Here is a 22019-nt window from a genome sequence, read left to right as displayed (position 1 = left end):
ATCCAACGAGGGCTCGCCGTTACGAAGCTCATTACTACTTAGGGTCTGCAATCTGCCTAATTCAGGACAACCTTCCCACCTCCGCTGTGTAAATTTCTCCCTGCTGTATGCAACACGTGCGCCGCACCGGTGCCAAGGGCCAGAAGTGGGACCTGTGTGCAACTCCAAGAGCCCCTGCCTGACAAGCACACCTCGAAGACACACATGAGAGTAGCTCTGCAATTAAAGGATGATGCTTAACTGGCATCCTTCACAATTCAGACTCATATAACGCCACGCATCTGACCTCACGAATCATCAGATGCAGCTACAGCCCGACCAGTGCACAGCCACCCCCAGGAACTGGTGAGGATGCACTTGACTCAGGCTGATCAGTCTCTTCTCCAAGCCACTCTTGGAGAAGCAACAAAGCCCCTGACATCCAGGCACATCTCAGAAGAGCTCCCAGTGCCACCCAGGGGTGACACCAAGGCTGCGCCTTCCATCGCTTGGTCTGCTTCTATCAGCTGCTGTTCCACCCCTGCGTGAGGCCCACCCTCGTTCTGTGTTTTCCATCACAGTCATCGGGGCAGCTCCACTGTGAGACAGCAATTCTGCAACCTCCTTACAGCACCTCAGGACTTCTTGCTGCAAGGCTGCTTTGCAGCACCCCAAACCTCTCAATGCCCCTCATGCACACCGCTGGCTGTGCTCACACCCAGCCTGTCTGTTTGGCTTTACTCTTCTTTTTGCCGCGCTCCAAAGACGAATGACAGCCTGCAGAAAGAAGGGGTCAAGGGCTGTGTGGGCAGAGTGCATCAGTGCCTGAGCCTCAAGAGCTAAGAAGGTGCTCCACAAAACAAGCGTACGAGTGCCGCGCAGTGCAGTATTCACACTCTGAGAGGTGAACAAGGCGTAAGACTTGGACTAAAACTCACCAGCACTCAGACTTTACCAATTTCCTGAGCCACTGGAAAACAATTATCAACTGAATCACCGCATGCTGCATCTTGCATGCTAGGACTGGACAGGGAAATGATCCAAACAGCTCCAACACGGAAAAACATTTATTTTCCCTTTACAAATTATCATAATCTATCCGTATACCGACCGAAACAGTGGCAGGTTGGGATCATTTCTGTATATTACAAACTGCCAATATAAGATACTGCGTTATACTGTAATTATACAAAAGGTTTTTGATGTTGTTATTTTCTTTAACCATGTCATGCACCCAATAGACCCGCATTCCGTTGGGTAATTCCTTAATTAGGCAGATTTTTGAAACAAGTATTATGTACACACCAGACCAGAACGTCTCCTTTGGAGTCCTCCAGTCTATCAGGTGATTGCATCATTAAGCCACATGCTCTACGTAGTAAAAATCCTTATGAAAATTCATTAGAGAAACATACTGGGCTCGATGCATACTAATACATCAGAAACATTCACGTTTCGTGTTTCGATTTCTAAACCCCACAAGTCCAAACAATCATAAACACATCATTTCTTTACCAGATTTAATTTCCCCATCTCGCCGGCTGCCTGAAAAAACTTGCTTTTCCCAGAGGAGTGGTGGAACTCCCCCAGGCAGCGAGCTGCTCTGTCCCAACTGCACCCAAGAATCTCACTGCAACTTGCCTCTCGCCAACGAGCTTACCAAACGTATCCTAACACCCACAAAGCACGGTGAAATATCCAACAAACAGCAGTAACACTAAACTTTTTTTTTATTATTCCCTTATGCTAAATAATCCATATCAAATGGGCAGGATTTTACTTCTGGCTGTACAGTGAGAAAATCCAAAGCCCTTTCCAGAAGAAGGAACGTAACACACTCAGTCCACAGCAGGCACTGTAAAGTGGACGTTTCCTACAGAAACACGACCTTTATTTAATGCATTTTAAATAGATGCAAATAGCATCTACAATCCACTATGTCAGAACGTTACAGTGAAAGACAAAAAATACATCACGCACTCGAAGGAAATTAATGTAATCTTTTGATACTCTTATGAGCACAGAAAAATACACTAAAATATTAATTCAAGAAGTCTCTCATGAAAAACGGATAAGGAAACCTCAAGTTTGTACAGAACGCGAATATATGCAAGATGGGAAGGATAACAACAACACAATCCCCGAATGCCTCAGAACCGTGGTGGTTTAAAAGGCATCCCAATTTTCTCCAAAGGTGGTGGCATCTATCCATTCGTCCATGGCTAATTTTACACGGGATGCAAAGCGTTATTTAAATGGGATGGCGCATTACACTCCAACTATTTCTGACGTAGCTCTCAAACTACAAACCTCTCTTTCTTCCATTTTAATTTTAAAGTAAGTTAGCAAACACTTCCTCCTTAATCCCCGGGGACGATCTCGGCAGCGACACGAACGTGCAAATTTATGACAGCCACACAAACGCTGCTCCGAAGCAACGCGTGACATTAAGTGAAATCGTTTCCTGGAAAGATATTATAGGTATCTATATTTTATTTGCCATCTTAAACATATCTCGGGTCTTTATGACCTTATTTTTAAAATGTATTTCCTTTTTACATTTCCTGGTGCAAATGGACTGCATAAATAAGCAATGTGCTATGAGGCTTCAGACTAGCCGATAAACCCTTTCAATTTTCATGCCAGCTTCTTCTTTTGTAATTCAAATCTGGCTGAAAACTGGCAGCTCTGAAAACTGAAACAAGCACTGCCACAAATACCTTGTAATGCTATCGACCTTGTCTGCCCATGCAGTGAGAAAGGGGGATGCATATGTGTCTGCAGTCATCCAGATAACACAACTCATTTTTTTGGGGGGATAACAGAAGCCAGCCCCGGACCGCGCACCAAAAGCAGTCATTACCAGGCAGGCGGAGAATAAGTCTCTTCAAAATACACGCCGCATTTAAAAACGTATACAGGGCTCAGCCACCGCTTTCATTACCAATTTTAATTTAGCTCCTTCAGTTTGCCAGCCAGATAAACTCTTTAGTGCTGTTTTTTAATCTATTTGCCGCATTTTTATGTTTAAGATTATAGTAATATGGGACGGGAGAAGGAATCACTTCTGGAGGAAATAAAGAAATAGATCCGCTTATCGGCACCCATCAGAAAGTTCATTAATCAGCAGGGCTTTGTGCCCCCTAAATTGAAAGGTTAAATAATCCTCTCAGGAATATTTCTCGGCACCGCCGCCAATTGTCCGGAGAGAAGCTGCCATTCAGGGTGCCGGGGATCGGTGACAGGGTATTTTACCACCGCTTGGACCCCAGACAATGATGGACAAATGGCCTGGCGTACAAAGAAACCTTTTAGTACACGGCTGGAAGAAGGACCACAAGCTGTGAAGTGGGTGGGGAACAGCACCGCATCCACAGCCAGACGTGGCCACAGCACTGCACAGCACTGCACGGCACTGCACTGCATGACACAGCACTGCATGGCAGTGCACAGCACTGCACAGGACAGTACTGCACTGCACAGCATTGCATAGAACAGCAAAGCACAGCACAAAACTGCACGGCACTGCACAGCACTGCACAGCAGGGCACCAAACAGCACAGAACTGCACAGCACGGCACGGCACTGCACAGCACTGCACAGCACGGCACGGCACGGCACGGCACAGCACGGCACGGCACAGCACGGCACTGCACAGCACTGCACAGCACAGCACAGCACTGCACAGCACTGCACAGCACAGCACGGCACTGCACAGCACAGCACTGCACAGCACAGCACTGCACGGCACTGCACAGCACAGCACAGCATGGCAATGCACAGCACTGCATGGCACTGCACAGGACTGCACAGCAATGCACAGCACAGCACAGCATGGCACTGCACGGCACTGCACAGCACTCCACAGCAATGCACAGCACAGCAAAGCACGGCACTGCACAGCACTGCACGGCACTGCACAGCACAGCACACAGCACAGCACAGCACTGCAGAGCACGGCACTGCACAGCACTGCACAGCACAGCACAGCACTGCACTGCACAGCACAGCACGGCACTGCACAGCACTGCACAGCACTGCACAGGACAGAATTGCACAGCACAGCACGGCACTGCACTGCACAGCACAGCAGAGAACTGCACAGCACAGCACTGCACAGCACTGCACAGCACTGCACAGCACAGCACAGCACTGCATGGCACTGCACAGGACAGAATTGCACAGCACTGCACGGCACTGCACTGCACAGCACAGCACTGAAGGCACTGCACAGCACAGCACAGCACTGCACAGCACGGCACTGCACAGGACAGAATTGCACAGCACAGCACGGCACTGCACTGCACAGCACAGCACTGCACAGCACAGCAGAGAACTGCACAGCACAGCACTGCACAGAACTGCACAGCACAGCACTGCACAGCACTGCACAGGACAGAATTGCACAGCACAGCACGGCACTGCACTGCACAGCACAGCACTGAAGGCACTGCACAGCACAGCACAGCACTGCACAGCACGGCACTGCACAGCACTGCACTGCACAGCACGGCACTGCACAGCACTGCACAGCAATGCACAGCACTGCACAGCACTGCACAGGACAGAACTGCACAGCACAGTACTGCACGGCACTGCACTGCACAGCACAGCACTGAAGGCACTGCACAGCACAGCACAGAACTGCACAGCACAGCACTGCACAGCACAGCACAGCACTGCATGGCACTGCACAGGACAGAATTGCACAGCACAGCACGGCACTGCACTGCACAGCACAGCACTGCACAGCACAGCACAGCACGGCACTGCACAGAACTGCACAGCACAACACAGCACGGCATTGCACGGCACTGCACAGCACAGCACTGCACAGCACAGCACTGCACAGCACTGCACAGCACAGCACTGCACAGCACAGCATGGCACAGCACGGCATCACAGAATCACAGAATGACAGAATTGTAGGGGTTGGAAGGGACCTCCAGAGATCATCGAGTCCAACCCCCTGCCAAAGCAGGTTCCCTACAGCAGGTCGCACAGGTAGGCATCCAGGCAGGTCCTGAACATCTCCAGAGCAGGAGACTCCACCACCTCCCTGGCAGCCTGTTCCAGTGCTCCATCACCCTCACTGTACAGAAGTTCCTTCACACATTGGTGCAGAACTTCCTGTGCTGCAGTTTCCGGCCGTTTCCCCTCGTCCTGTCTCCACTCACCACTGAAAACAGTCCAGCCTCGCCATTCTGCCCCCCACACCTCAGATACTGACAGACCTGGATCAGGTCCCCTCTCAGCCTTCTTTTCTCCAGGCTGAACAGACCCAGTTCACTCAGCCTTTCCCCATAGCAGAGATGCTCCAGGCCCCTCACCATCTTGGTGGCCCTCCGCTGGACTCTTTCCAAGAGATCCCTGTCTGTTTTGTACTGGGGAGCCCAGAACTGGACGCAGTGCTCCAGATGAGGCCTCAGCAGGGCAGAGCAGAGGGGGAGGATCACCTCCCTCGACCTGCTGGCCACACTCTTTCAATGCACCCCAGGATGCCATTGGCCCTCTTGGCCACAAGGGCACACTGCTGGCTCATGGCCGACCTGTCGTCCACAAGGACACCCAGGTCCCTCTCTGCAGAGCTCCCCTCCAGCAGCTCATCCCCCAGCCTGTACCGGTGCATGCAATTATTTGTCCCCAGATGCAAGACTCTACACTTGCTTCTGTTCAACCTCATCCGCTTTTTTTCTGCCCAGCTCTCCAGCCTGTCCAGGTCTCATTGAAGCATAGCACAGCACAGCACAGCACTGCACGGCACTGCACAGCACTGCACAGCACTACACAGCACAGCATTGCATGGCACAGCACCAAACAGCACTGCACAGCAGAGCACAGCACAGCACAGCACGAAACAGCACAGCACTGCATGGCACTGCACAGCACTGCACTGCACAGCACAGCACTGCACAGCACAACACAGCACTGCACAGCACAGAGCACAGAGCACAGAGCACAGCACAGCACAGCACACAGCACACAGCACACAGCACACAGCACAGCACAGCACAGCACAGCACACAGCACACAGCAAAGCACAGCACACAGCACACAGCACACAGCACAGCACAACACACAGCACAGCACACAGCACACAGCACACAGCACAGCACACAGCACACAGCACAGCACACAGCACACAGCACACAGCACAGCACACAGCACACAGCACACAGCACACAGCACACAGCACAGCACAACACACAGCACAGCACACAGCACAGCACACAGCACACAGCACAGCACAGCACACAGCACAGCACACAGCACACAGCACAGCACACAGCACAGCACACAGCACACAGCACAGCACACAGCACAGCACAGCACACAGCACACAGCACACAGCACACAGCACAGCACACAGCACACAGCACACAGCACACAGCACACAGCACAGCACAACACACAGCACAGCACACAGCACACAGCACACAGCACAGCACACAGCACACAGCACAGCACACAGCACAGCACACAGCACACAGCACAGCACAGCACACAGCACAGCACACAGCACAGCACACAGCACACAGCACAGCACACAGCACAGCGCAGCGCAGTGCTGGCCGTGTACACTCACGCTCATGTCTGCACTAAGCTGAGCGCACACATTTGCAAAGCCTGTGAAGTTGGCAGATTAGGGGAACTAAGGCCTGGCCACTGTTATTACTCAAAGTGCCAGGGAGCCCAACGATGCCCAGACTGTAATTTTTACTGTCATTTCCAATGATTTACAGCTTCCTCTCCACAACCTCTGCGCGTGCACGGATTGCTTCTCGGTGCTTGCAGGAGGAGGAGGAGGAGGGAGCGCTGTGTTCTGAATAACTTCAGGGGTGGCTGCTCTTAACGTTTACTTGGCAGGGCTTCCCAAGCACACTCTCTGGGAGCAGAAGGAAGCAGCAGACAGTGCTGCTGGAGAGTGCGAAGCTGCACAGCGCCGTTGGGTGGATGGTGATTCTGTTACCCAACAATCATTTCAGCCTTTTTTCTTAAAATTGCTTAAAATTGCAGCTTCAACCTGCACTGCCTTTTACTGACTGCATTTTAGAAGCATTTTCCTCACACTGCCAACATGTTAACTCTGCACCTTCTCTCCTCACAGGTTTTTCACATATTCCCTAAGAACGCTGCATCTTTTCAGGCACACTTTTCTTCCCCAGCTTTCTAACAAGTGACATCAACCAGAACATGTCCTTGAAGAAATGTCTGATACCTTATATTGTAACTGCTGACAAACACCTTCCCACGTCCTTCTCACACCATTATTTTTACAAACTATTCTGCCCCATAGGCTTCTCACTTTGGAATGCCCTGGGACATTCTGAATAGTCGGCAGCTTCCAAAAACGGATCCCAAAACTTCAGACCTTGCCTCTCACACATCACATCTACACCACAGTATGGTGATCAGAGCTCTTTACTCCATGCCAGCTTTGGAATATCTCAGGGCTATCACTTTCCCATTCTTATCGAACAGTCCCAAGAAACCCTTCAGTGCATGTGTATGTCCAAGCACAGGCACCTAGCACTCATCTTTCTAAACGCTGAATAAAACAACAAATGCACCTTAGGAGCAGAATTAAGCCACGTGGCCAAGAAACAAACTGAAACATCTGATGTGCAGGAGGTGTCCTCTGCAGAGCTGGACGATGAGGAGTCACTAACAGGCAAAGAAACACAAGTTCTGGGGAAAAAAAAAAAAAAAAAGACAAGCATCTTTTGGACTGGATGCTGTCTCACAGAAACCCCACTCTTTTTTTTTGGGGGGGGGGGGGGGGGGCTGGCGGGGAAGCAAATATATTACACAATCTACTCCGTAAATACTACCCTCTTCTTGGAAGTCTTTCCTTTGTCATGCCTGTGGAGAATCAAAACTTGAGCCACGTGCCTGCACACAGCAGTGCTGTGCCATACACGGTAGCACTGCTCTCCTACCGCATATTTGGCAGCTCCACAGCAGACAGAGCAGCAAAAGGTGCCTTGTTGAGCTGGAAGTACATCAGACTGTAAGGCAAAATAAATCACGAATCTGCAAGTAACAGTTCATCCAAGTGCTGGAGCTAAAAAGAACAGCCAGTGATGGTAATGCTGTGGTTCGTTTCCAGAAAGGGCTGAGACCAGCATACAGGTTGCGAATGGTGCCCATTTCAGAGTTACACATGGCTTTTGGATTCTGTTTGCTAAAGCTATGCATATCGTATTATCCAGGCAGACCACTGCTCTGAGACTACCTCAAGGAGTAAAGCAGACTAAGGGTCACATCCATACGGGCACATGGACTTGCACAGCACATCATTTACACATCATTTACCTTTTCACAGGATCACAGAATCACAGAACTGTAGGGGTTGGAAGGGACCTCCAGAGATCATCGAGTCCAACCCCCTGCCAAAGCAGGTTCCCTACAGCAGGTCGCACAGGTTTTGTTCTCCTGAATTCCTTTTACCATTGAGTTTGCAAAATACAAAAACAAAACCAGGGTAATTCTGTCACTGAGACAATTTTTTTACTCATACGACAGGGCTTAGCATGACGTTTTAATATTACTGATGTGATAGACCCTCTCAGAATTAAATCGCTCTTAGGGAATCCTAATCCGTAGATTATTAACATGATCAAGCATAACTTGAGAAAGTTACAGTCTGATGTGAGCTCTTAGCTGTCCCTAATATACAGATAATTGACAAGATGAGCCAGCAGTTCTGGCAGTGTGCATGGGCAACTGCTGCCACAGCACAGCTAAACAGACAGTTGTTGCTAGACACCTGTGAGATCTTAAAACAGAATTTGTATGGAACAGCCTCAATGCCACTAAAGCACGTAATTTACAAACAGCTACTGAGTGGAGATGTGTCAAGCAAAGTATTGGTCATCACTGTGATGTATGTGCAAATGCTGGGTACTTATGCTCCAGTGGGATGTTACATTTCTTTTATTTTGCAATGCAAAAAGGTAGCAAAATGCCTTTTATATTAACTACATAAAAGCATTGTTTCAATTTATTTTAAAATATGTGACAGATCACACATAGTTGTTTGTTTCCTACGGAATTTTGAAGGGGACTTTGAGCTCTAACAAAACTGAGAGAAAACACCTTCACGTGGAGCTCAAAGTAATACTTTGCAGGAATAAAGGAACTTTAATACAAATATTTACCACAAAATCCACTGCAGGAAAGAGGCACGGAAACTTTTTTTTTTTTTTCCCCTCAAATAGAAGCGTATTTCTGAAACACACTGCAAATCTGATTCCATCATGGAAGCTGTTATTCTCATTACTCAGACAGCTGGTCCTGCTAGTACCTGAAATAACAGAAATTACTTAAAGGACTGTGTAAGTTCACCTTCTCAAACTGGAGAGAGATGAAGATGCTCACCCAATTCATTAGCTCTGAAGAAAAGATCAAGTTGATTCTTCCTCTTAACAAAAGCATGGTCTCATATACGACAGGGACGTATTTCAGCCACGGTTCTTACCAAGATTCCTGTTTAAGTAATTGTGCAAGAATTCTGGTGTATCACACAAGTAACACACGCTGGGCAAAGAAAGTGCAGGGTGGTTTACAGATGAAGAATGGAGGAATTCCTGCCAAGTTAGCAGGGCTGGGCAGTGGCTCTGCCAGCTCTATTCCAGACGTGGCTCCTCTTCCCACCAGTGCTGCTAGCACAGCCTTTGCAGAAGCTGTGTGCTGCATAAAGAACTTCCTAGGCAATCACAAATGTAGAAATGCATAGAGCTCTTAATTTAATTTTTTAATTTAATCCAAGTTCTTCATTTCCAAACCTTCATCTTCTTTTCCTTTTCCCACTTACTGGCAGGGTGAAGACAAACCAGTTTTGCTAAAAGCACTGTCCCTTATATTACTACAAAATGCATATTGAGGTTAGGGGCTCTCTGAAGGATGACACTTACCAAACAGTTTGGCAAGGCTATTTGGAACCCCAAAATCAGAGAAATGGAAATTTACTTGGTTAGGTCAGGCAGGCTTTGCACTTCCCCAGATCCCAAACTGTTTCCAGAAATGCATTAAAATGCAGTCTCTGGTCAAGATGTAGTCAGCCCTTAACCCTCAATTTAGGAACATCTTTTATTTTATTTCCTGGGGAGGCAGATAGGGAAGAGCATGAGAGAGATAAAATGTTAGAGAAAGCATGCCTGCTTAAATGATTAAGGTAAGTGACAGCTGATTACTGTGCTGCAGAGGATTATACAGCCCATCCAAAACAGCCTCTCGGGTCTGTGCAGGAGTATGGAATTCCTGAGAGTCATTTCAGCTTTCGGGTGTCTGTAGCAGACCCAGATGCTGAGCTGGGTAACTCCCCTGCCCTCTGTGGTATAAAAGCGATCAGATAAGGACCTGAACTCTGCAAAAGGAAAGACCTAAAACTCTTCACCTCTTGCCCACAAAAGAAAGTGGAAGTGCAAAGGTATGTTTGTGTTTTACAGGTAACCAGCCTGAACTTCCTAACTCACGTGAACCAACACCCACGCTTCCACTACTCAGCACTCCTGAGTGCAGAGATGCCTAAGTTAAAAACCCAGCATTATCCCAAAAAGAGAGTCTCCAAGCAGCACTCTTTGTAGACACTGCATGCACGTAGAAATAATTTTCCTTTATTATTTCAGATACTTTTGAAGTAAAAAACGGCAGAGAACTCTGAGTAATGGAATTCCTAGCTGTAAGCTACTGAACAGCATTTGTGGTTAATTCAGTATGTGAAATTCTTTTTTCATGTGTGCCATAAAAGCTGTCAGAAAGAATACTGGCTTTTGTAAAATTGGTTAGGGTTTTGTTTTGTTTTTGTTTGTTTTTTCAAATTAAAAATATTTTCCTGACAACCTCAAGAATACCTGAAACTTGAAGGAGAACAACAATGTTGGACGAGGTGTAAGTAGCAGGGACAAAAAAAGCAATATAAACTGAAGTCCAAGAGACCTTTCAGACAGCGTGCCTCACTGTCCCCAGCACACTCACAGTCAGCAGAACAGCTGTGAAGCATCTTTATCACAGAATGCCACTTGCCAAAACCACAGGGCTAAGCTTTGAACAATGCACACATACAACTTAAAAACAAAATATGTGCCAGCTCCTGTGAACAATATTCCCTACTTTTCTCCTGGCGAAAAAGGATACCACAAATTCTCTGAAAATACAAAACCTTTCAGCGCCCAAAACACCACAAAGTCACCTCTCCTTCTTGTACCAAGTGTGGAGACGCCTCTTCCTTCCAGGTACTCCTGTTCTTCTCCCAGTAATTTGGGGCTGACTGCACTGCACATTACCCCACCGAATGGCTATCGAGTATTGACACACAAGAACCTGCACTGTGCTTCCAAAAAAAAACCCCCCCAAAACCCACAACAGTGTCCATGTAAACAAAGCTCTGTTTTTACAACAATCTGCAGGAATAACTTTTAATGTCCCACGCTAAGCCTGTCAAATTCTGAAATCCAGTGTATTTAACACAGACGTGACAACCTAGCAGCCTTGCAGGCTCGTGTCATGCCAAGAGCAGAGCAGCTGGCACTGCAGCCAACTGAGGCTGAATCTCTTCCTGAAAATGCTCCTAAACCTGCTTTTCACCGGCACAAAGCCCACAGAGCTCTCCTGCAAAACAAGTCTCCCAGGCTTAAATACCTCAGTCTGGAACGACATCTAAAATTTGCTGGACGCCACATTTAAAGGATACAGACTGACCGTGAGCAACACCGCTTACGTTTGCATCTCAGAGGAAACGCGGCAGGCCACGGGGGCTTTTAATAATGGCACACAAAGAAACCCAAGCGCAAAATTTAAACACAAAGGGTGCATTGTCCTTTCATGACTTTTACGCACAGAGGCCGAAACAGCCCATTCCTGCTTCACCTTCTGTGTAAGCGGATTAAACGTAAGATTAACAAACTGTCAAAAAGCAAGTTAAACGATAGCTTCTGAGAGCTGAGAAATTCCGGTGTTCGTAAAACTCTGTTGGTGGCCATCTTGGCCTAGCAGCTTCCATCTGAGCGAGCAGCAGACAGGGGACAGGAAGGAGTCCTTCTGCTGAGCGGCACCGGGCAGACAGAGGCGGGTGGAAATGGGCAGCCCTGGCAGAAAGAAAGCCCCATCTAAGCAGGGCATTTCTTAAACATGGGTGTGTACACTGAGGAACACGTCGAAAACAACAATCAGGCACTGCCCATTTCAGGGATGGAATTTCACTACTTCACATACATCTGTTGAAAGCGATGTTAGCATTGCTTGCAGCATTACGTCCTGTTTGGTGATGGTGCCCCTGCTTTGCTCTGCAGCTGGCCTTGCTGTGCTCCCCCCTGCGTACCTTCAGCCCCTCTGAGGAGTGAAGCAAATGCAATGCGTGCAGCAGAGCCGTGTGTTCTGTTTCATCTTCTGGTGCTGCTATCAGCTGCCACCACACAGGAAGACTCAGAGCTGCGCCTCAGCAGGTGCACGCCGTGCAGCCTCACACCCCCAGCGACAGGCACTACAAATGTTCTCCTCTACATTTTCCAGCCATGTCAGCCAACGAGGTGCCACGGACGCCAGCAGCCGGCCGGCTGGTGCGAGCCCAAGGCCTGCAACACGCGGACAGGCACTGGGTGGAAATAAACTTCCCTCCGTGAAGCGAGACTCCAGCTGAGTGTTATCTCCAGATCCACTCCTCCCAAGCACCATCCATGGTTAACACTTACTGTGGGACACGGCCGTCTCTCTGCTGCAGGCTGTCCATCCCGCGTGCTCAGAGCCATGTAACATGAAGCTGCCATGAGAAACACAGCTAGGCAAACAAATACCACCTTAAATGCACAACGACACTTGTGCACCTTTTTTTCCTAAAGAACGTGCCGCAAAATTGAACTGGGCAAATGACGACCGTAGGCACCTTGACCTCAAGTTCTTCCACTGACTTCTCTCCCTGAAAATACATGGCTATAAACTGGACTCCATTTGAGTACAGAGCACTGAATGAATGCAATTGCCTTCACGGGTGAAACACAAAAGAATGAGGGAATGAAAAAGAGCCAAACCTTCTGAGGGTGAAAAAGCACGCCAAAGCCCTGAAGATGTGGGAAGATGGGATGTGATGTGTGTTCTTGGAGCTAGGGCCGTATTTCCCTGGGTTTGTGGAACAGCTACCGTTTAGAAAGTCAAACCCTACGTTAAGTTTCCTAATAATCTACAGCAGTTTGCTAAGGACTTCGAATGCCATGCCTGTGAAAAAATTACATTTGCTATCATTTACCCTGTGGTAAGTCATGATCAAAACTATTTCTTCCGGACCTGCAAATGAAGGCTTGCTGTTATTACATGAATTGGTAATAACCTCTCTGATATCAAAACTGACCTATTTGATGAATAGAAATTTAAAATGTGTTTTGACAAACGCAATTGCCTTTTTCTGACGTAGGAGAAATACGCAGAGAGCAGACATGTTGAGCGCGACTTGTAAAACTTCTCCTTTGCCACCGTAAGGAAGTTGTTAGATACTATTTTAAACTACAGCAGCACCTGGCTTGTTTTGCTGACTTTGTTTTTTTACGCAATAATTTCACTTCACGGAGTTGAAAGAAAAAGTTTAAAGAAAACAACTTCATCCACTCACAAAAGCTTTGATTATCACAGAGCCCTTAAATTTAAGCTTCAGTGAATGCAGTATGACAATCTTTTATTCCATCAGAAGGCAAATAAACATATTCCACTTACGATCCTTCTTGCTACCTTAGCTGCTCGTAAGATTTCCTGCACTGCTGGTCTATTTCGGTTAGAACAAGACGCTTCTGCCCACATAACATATTGTTTGTAATGTGCCAAAATTTGCCACATGTAAACAAAAACCCACCACCACCCACACCAGCAGGATGGATTTACTGGATTTGTTATTTAGTCATTGTTCTAGTCAACCCACATTTCTGTGCAAGAGCTACAATAAGTCAATAGATGGCAGTCCATCGCTTAGGAAAGAGCCAGATTATGAAGAAAATCACCAAGAGCTCCACAAAAGAGAAAGGTGTAACGCCGCATGTTTTTAACAAGCATTCACAGTAATTAATTAGGAATACTTCACATAATGCAGAACATTTGGGCAACTTTTGTAATGGCTCTTTTTAAGTAGCATCACAAAAGTAGTGTTTTATTGAAAACTGGAAAACCTTGCTTTATTTGTGCATATATTTACCTGCATGTAGGACACTCCATTTACCAAAGTGTTACAATCTATTGGCTGTATCCATGACTAAAGCACAGGAAAGGCTGCTGTGACCTGTCTGCTTGTTAATGACCAGGTAGCCTACCTAGCTCACTAGCAGTCACAACACCGCGTTTTAAAACTTGTGTTATTTCTCTCTTAACAGTTACCTTGTTTGTATCAAAACATTTATTGTAAAGTAGGAAAACTATAAACAATGCCTACACAAAAATATTAATAAAATGATAAGAGAGTAAATATGAGAGTCGATATGAGAGTATCCACTTCTTAAAATTCTATTGAAATACACATAACACAAATTACTATGTCACAGAAGTTTTAAGTCTTCCAAGAGCACCGTTTGCATTTGTCCTGCTTTGGATGTGAGGAATATTTCAACGCAAAGAAGCCGTGACTCGCACATTTAAACAACTCACGCAATGCCACTTCTTAAGGTACAACCTAATTTAAAAATATCAAACGTCTTCTGCTACACAGGGTTCAAAATTCCAGCCTTAATCTGACCGCCAATGCAACTTCAAGCGAGTGATAAAGAGTCTTTCCCATGCAAAAATTGAGAAGTGCAAATTTTTTCCCAGGTACCACAAATCTGGGTTACATGCAGATCATTAGCAGTCCGCTGGAAAAGAAAAAAGATATTTACCAACAGCTATTGTCTGACTCCACGACTATGTATCTTTGTGCCTCCGTTCTGACTGTATTTCAAAGCACAGACACTGATTATGGTATTTAATAACACACTTGCATTCATAACCGCTCTGCTTTCCTACAAGAGCTTTTTGACAAACGTGACTTTTACGCAAGGTGAAGAACTCTGAACACTTCCTACAAAATTCGCAGCTAAAATTTCCTACTTCAGCTGCTTCAAACGCTACCAGCAACAGCTTGGTCAGCTCTTAGCTGCTCCATGTCTTACAAAAATATTTTTGAAGTGCTCAACGTCACGGGCTTTTTGAGGCACTGTCAATGGAAAGCAGGAACAAAATAAAACTAAATGCTACACCTCACTAACAAGAGAACTCACCACACCGCTGTATCTAACACACATACGTGATTTGGGACTTCAGGGACCTCAAACGTTTCAGAAATCATTTTTACACGCATAGGAATAATTATGACATAAAATGTTTACCTTCTGCCTTTAAACAATTTAAAAAATGCAAGCAGATTATTCAGCAAATGCTCCTTTTGCTCAACTCTTAACACACAGTATATCAATTCCACCCCTAATATGATTAAGTGCTCAGAGAGTGGAGAATTTCCAATGTTTTAAAATCATTACGTAGGAAAGACAAGCAAGAGGTTTTCAGCACAGCTTTTCTGTAATTGTTTAATTTAGCAACTTTAGCAAAGCCATAAAAAATAGCGTTTCGCTCTTCTGAAGTGGTGGAGGCAGCAAATTATAAACCACATGCCCCATTTACTGCTCCTAAGAAAATATGCACATCAAATACCCCATAAGGAAAGGTGCAGGACAAACTTTTCTACTTGATCTTGAATGGGGAGTAGTGACTAATACGTATTACTGCTAAATAGATACGAGTTAGATCTGGATAGCAGTGGCAGCAAAGATTCAGAGGAACGGGAGAAATTCTAATCTTTAAAGTCTTTTTTTTTTTTTTTTTTTTTTTGACAATTTTAGGAATTAATGTATTAAAGATTTCTGATGCCAAACCATTAAATATTGTCTTAGCCAGATAATTTTTGTTCCCAGTTTAACTAACTAGCCAAATCATTATGCATTTTGTTTTATTTTAATCTCTATTTTACACACAAGGAAAAACCTTAAGAAACGTATTGCTATAGTTCAGAAAGTTTTACTTTCTTGCTTAAATTATTAAAGGTCACCTAATGCATGCCAAAGAAGAAGCTACAGCTGCATTCTTGGCAACAGCAAATGATTTACAGAAGTTGATAAAGTGCATGTCTCAAATACACTCTAGTTGAGATTTATTTTATTCCTTTAAGAAGAGATCTCTGTCTTATTGTGAGCAATTGCCAGAAACTGGGATATCTGAGATGGGGGCATTGCTTTTGCTGTGCACGCCAGCTTAAAATTTAACTCTCTTCATATGTTTAAATGCAGTCATTGAGAGGACAGAATGCTGCAAGACACTCATTTAATGACTGCAGTATTAGAACAAAATCGTCAGCTCCAAAGATATTTAAAAAACACTGACAGTGTTTCATTGCATTTTTCAGTTCAAAAACTCCTCAGATGTTTATTATCTTCTCGCAGAAGATACTTGTCTATATTTTCTGGTCAGCAGTTCACAGAAGAGTAAATAGGTTGGGTGTAGAAGAAAATAAAAAAGGTGTTTCTACTTACTGTTAGGTGATACTGCCTCCATATTTCTGGGCAAGCCTGGAAAATAAAAATATTGATCAGCTAGGAGCATGAAACAAGGTGCTTTACAGCCTGTTGGTTTTGGCATAACACAGTATCCACCGGTGTCGGTCACAGGAAAATAAGAAGCTTAACTGAAAGGGTCTGCATTTCAGCTTCAAGAACCTGGCTAGACAGTTTAATTGAATTTTACACTGGTTTAACACACTCCCTGCCATTGTCAGAAAGCCAGTAACAGTTTTCGCTCTCCCCTTCTCCTCTGAAGGCTGGAAGTTTGGGAGAGCAGCATGCTCTTAACTATAAGAAGTATAAATACTGTAGAGCAAACAGAAATGAATTAAAACTCTACATTTACCGCCCTATTAGATTTATAGACTTGCCATGGAAATAAAATCACAAGCTACCTTCTTTTCATGGAGAAATGGAAATATTTTAGCATTTTTGTACAAATCTCTATCCTAATCAAAATATAATTGTTACACGTAATAATCTTCAGCAGCCTAATGTCAGATGAGTTGTAAACAAGAAGCATGGCAGATTGCTTTCATGTTTCAATTTCTGCAATGGCTTGCTTGCTCCTTCTCCTCCTTTTTTTTGTAACTCACCAGCCTTGCAAACAAACTTGTAGGGGCAGCCCATTGCAGAAATTTTTACAGAGCAGATTTGCAACCACAGCAATTACACAATAGACCTCAGGAATACGTGAAAGAAAGGAAAGAGGAAAACGTGCATTTTCTTCTTCCAGCAAAACAAGGACGTGTTAACGATCAGCGAAGCTGGGGGGTAATTTCTGCACGGCTCTTAAGGCTGCTACAAAATTGTGCTTATTTTTGTCTTCCTCTCCTCCCCACGAGCACATGCAGGAACAGTGGCACTTTGTTCTGAAGCAGTGCAGCTCTTTAGGGGCGCCTGCACAGCTACTTCAATGGAGGTCTTCTGCTTTTGTTTAAGACACTCACACTTTTATTAAAACAACTTCTTAATCACTTGAACAATTACCAACCTGGTTTGCCACTCTCAATTTTCAGAATTTTAAGAAGAAACCTCGGTTACTCCGTGGCTTCAACATAAATGCTGCAACTCTGTTTTCAAACACTGAAGTCTCTTCGGCTGCTTGCAAATCGGTACTAACAACATTTACTCGGATTTTGAATCATTTTTTCTCACGTCTCAACCCCTGCCTTCTTTTATTCTGATGGAGAACGCTAATTAAAAAAAATAAATAAATATGCAACACACCACAGTCAGTATTAGCCACCAAATCTCTCAAAAAATAAACCAAGGTTTTTGCAGTCACCCCATGGCACATTCGGTCAGTTTTTCCCACATGTGACGGAAATTATATAATTTATTATTCATTCTGTGAGCAACACAATTTTCTGCAGAAAAACCTACACTCTGCTCTTTGTAACGGTTCGGCGTTTGGCATCTTACTCCAACAGCGCGTGTAAATATTTGAGCCTCATGTTAATATTTCTATAAAGAAAACGTGTGAAGTAGCTCACTTTTCTAAGAGAGGAAAGCAGTGCAAGGAGTGACAGGTCCAACAAACTCGAGCTGCTTCCAAATGCAAACAAAAGGGCTTTCCTCCCAGCACAGGGCTTTGAGATGCAATATATAAACATCTCCTACTTCATAAAAAAAGGAACGTATCAAAGATATTGCCTTCCTCCTCAAAACTACCGAAGGCCCCAGCCACGCATAAGGCTGCTGCTCGTTTAGCACAGGGGTAGCAGGCAGTTATTTATACATTAGTTCTGGGTAGTTTTCGATTACCACAGTGTCCCCAGACTAATATGGTTGAAAAATCGCAATCAAAGAGGTGTCACACGCTGGCAAAATGCCACTCTGTGATTTGACCTTTACTACGCAGCAGCTATTTAATAATGGAAAATATTAGTTACTTTTTTGAATATGTATATATATATATAGGGTTGTTGTTTTTTTTTTTCCCCGGGACACAAAGAGGTGGTTTATACTGAAAATCTGAAACTCAGAGTGGGAAACGACAATTGGCACAGCCCTTAACAAATCCCAGGCATTGAGCCGTGATACCAAGAGGTGAGTTTTATTATCGCTGAGCGTGCTGGGGGCTGTGGGAGAACTTAAGGAAGGTACGGGGAAATTGGCCAGGCCTATTTCTTCACGCAGATGGTGATTCAATATAATACTTTTCATCATCATAATGATCACTTATGAAACATAAGACCCAGAATACAATAGACCAAACCAGATGCGAAACAACAGCCTTCTAAAAGCGATGCTTTTAACCGGGAGTCTTATTACCTCGAAGTTATTGTCTGTATCCTTCCCCACAGAATGACAAAATGTATGTCATTAGGAATTACTGCTGAATACTGAAACGGAACAACACGGTTTGCCATGGGAGAGATCACTAACACAACAACCAGAGCTGTGATTTACTTAGAAGTGCCTACCCACGAATGGCCCTCTTTAACGAGGACCCTCTAGTACACAGCGTGATGGCTACACCGAAATAAAACTGCATTTATTTCCTGCCCCAGCGATCTGACCGCGCCAGCGCTGCGATGCAGGAGCACAAGAGGTGATGGCTCCTAAAAGCAGTGTGGTGCTCGGCGGCCGCAGGCAGCATCCCAGCACAGGCGGCAGCCCGTCCAGCTCCGTCCGAGCGCCTCGCACGCCTGCAGCACAAAGACCCCTCAGAGCCAGCCGCTCCTGCCGTGCGCACGCCCGGTTTGCTGGGAGCGGTTATTTTTCGTACCCGAACACGAAGCGGCCTGGCGTGCCGCACCAGACGGATCAGGACGAGATACAGCGCGCGTTTTGACCCATATTGGGTTTTATCAGGTGCTAATTATTGTTTTACCAGAACAACGGCTTAATGCATCTGTTGTTTAATTCCCACTTCCCTATTCTCAAATGTGAACATCAAAGAAAATAAAACACTCAATCTGAAACAGCCCCTGACAGCAGCCCAGGACTCAAGTGCTCAATAGACGAGGCCCTTGCCACCAGTTCTCATATTTCCACAACAGTGAGCAAACACAAAACCGGCGCTCAGCGGCCTTTCCTCCTTTCCGCTCCCTCGGCCCGCCGCCGGCCGGCCGCAGGACGCGGCTCTGCTGGGAGCGCCGCGCGGGAAGGATTAGCCTCACTAACACGGCGGCGCCTGCAAATGCTGAGAGAAACCCCGGCACTGTATTTGGCGTATGAATAACCAAAATGCACGCGCTGACAGGAGACCGGGACGGGCCTATGGCTCCCCGGGAGAAAATGTAGCTGTGATGAGTGACAGGGCTTTCAGGAAATATGTTCACAATCACAGACAGTGAAGGCCATGACCTAGATCGTTTAAGAGCTTGTCTTGTCAAATTATCAAAAGCTTCTTCCTCTCTGAATAAAGAGTGACATAAGTGAGTGTCAGAAAGCTGCAGGCTGACAAGCCAAGCATACAATAACAGCATGCACGTCACATACTTGCCGAACACCGCCACGGCTAGCGGCAAATCTTAATGAGAGCGCGCCTGGCCCAGGAGACTTGGGTCCCTGCTGGCACAGCTACTCATCTCACAAAAATCCTTCAGCTCCGAGTCAGTTATGGTCTGACACAACGACTACAATTACTAAACACAACTTTTTAACAGAATCCTCTGGTGCTTTGTCAAAGCGGCGGCTGCGAGGAGCTGCCCCGCCGCAAGCGACCACAATAAGACAAAAGATTTGCCAAAACACACACTTTTCATCGCCTCCGCATGGGAGACGCCGCGGAAAACACACAAAGCGTCGCTGCAGAAATGCTCCTGCGCAAACAGATGTCGGGGCCCCTTCCCCACGAGCTGCGCTGTGCCAACACCGCTCCCACCGCCGCTGGGATTGAGGTGTTTGACTGCAGGGATTACCGACTCACGGCACTGTTTGCTTACTCTTACAATTAGACTGAAATTGACTTGGGGCAGGCGTGGAAATAAGGGAACGCTGCTGGCGGAGTGAGATCGCGAGGAAAAAAATAGCCAGAAGAGCTGCTTTCTCCCAGGGTGCCCCGTGGATGTGTAAAGGCAGAGGCTACGCAGCACCAGCAGTGCCAGCCACGCCAACACACAACCGCCCTTCCAGCACCCAACACCTCCAGCCTGCAGAGCCACGTCCAGCACTGCCGGGGATGGCACAGCTCTGCTGGCAAGCACCAGCACACACTTTGATAGCGACGAGGGCACAAGGGAAGCTGAGAGAAAGACTCTGACCATGTCTAAGCAGCCAGAAAAGGCCGTTTCAGGCAGGATAAATGAGAAGGCTGCCAACAGTCTGGCTTTTGGGAAGAGGCGCTGCTTCCAGGGAGCGTCTGTAGCGTGCATAAAGAGATGCAGCCAGAATCACAGAATGGCTTGGGCGAAAGGGGTGTTGAAGCTTATCTGGTTCCAACCCTCTGCCATAGGCCTTTTGCCACCGGATCGGGCTGCCCAGGGCCCCATCCAGCCTGGCCCTGAGTGCCTTCAGGGATGGAGCACCCGCAATTTCTCTGGGCAGTGGTCCCAGGGCATCACCACCCTCTGAGCAAAGAATTTCCTCCTAACACCTAACCTAAATTCCCTCTCTTTTACTTTATAGCCGTTCCTCCATGTCTTATCATTGTTAGATGGTGTAAAAAGTCGCTCCCTTTCCTGCTTATAAACTCACTTCAAGGACTGGAAGGCCACAATCAGGCCTCCCCAGTTATAGCACAGCTGAAGAAGGCAGGAGGTCTGGGCACTTCTGATGGCCAGTTCCAAGGCTAAGGAGTTCAGGCAACTCACTGATTATGGGTGCGCTTGTTCTTCCTAAGAATAAGTGGAAACACTGTTCCATCTATGCTTTTTGCCTCCTTTCTGCTAGGTCATCCTCTTTAGGAAGTCCTTTTCTCACCCACAGAGCAGGCAGACGTGACTGTAGAGCACAAGCCTCATGACATCCACCAGAAATGCCACCAAACTTGCAGAGCAGACTGGATTTTCAACATATGCATGTGCAAGCCTAACTATATAGAAATGTATATACATACACACCACGTGAAGTTACGCATGTGGTGCACACAAAGCTATGCAAGACAAGGCAGCAGCTCGTAACAAGGGAGACACGCATCCTCCTAACGGAGCAGCATAACACCAAACAGAGCAGCACGTGGAACTTTCAAACTGCTCAGCCTCACATTTTTCACGTAGCTACATGGCCTCCTGATGAAAGCACATCAGGTTCAGCTGCATCCAGTACAACTCTGCATCTGAGTCCATACATTCTCAGAGTTGTTTCAGGGAAAGTAAGTGCCCTAGTGGCTAATAAATGTATTAGCCTGAAATTGTTCTAAATAACTTTGAACATTTTCAAGTCTGACTAAGTGGACTTCCTGAAGTTGCCTCAAGTTCTCTGCTTGAGAAAAGCATGATGGTGAAGAGTCACACTGAAACAGCGAGCATGACAGCTTGTTTTGCATCCTTTGTGTCATAGTACATAGTACAAGAGAATGGCCTTTCT

At 46.2% G+C, this 22019-nt stretch overlaps 1 protein-coding gene across 1 annotated transcript in view; it reads right to left on the bottom strand.

The window, feature by feature from the left end:
* The window catches only part of ZCCHC7 (zinc finger CCHC-type containing 7), a gene marked incomplete at both ends in the record, with an annotated part of 102926 nt that overhangs the window by 8603 nt on the left and 72304 nt on the right, over positions 1-22019 (bottom strand). Inside the window, one exon of the mRNA XM_079548408.1 lies at positions 16515-16550. Within this exon, the coding sequence (XP_079404534.1) occupies positions 16515-16550 (36 nt within the window). The remainder of the gene's footprint in view (positions 1-16514; positions 16551-22019) is intronic.

This window comes from Tetrao urogallus, assembly GCF_951394365.1.
Source record: "Tetrao urogallus genome assembly, chromosome: Z".
In the NCBI taxonomy this organism is placed as follows: Eukaryota; Metazoa; Chordata; class Aves; order Galliformes; family Phasianidae; genus Tetrao; species Tetrao urogallus.
Note: the sequence above shows the minus strand (reverse complement) of the source record. Positions and strands in the feature narration are given on the sequence as shown.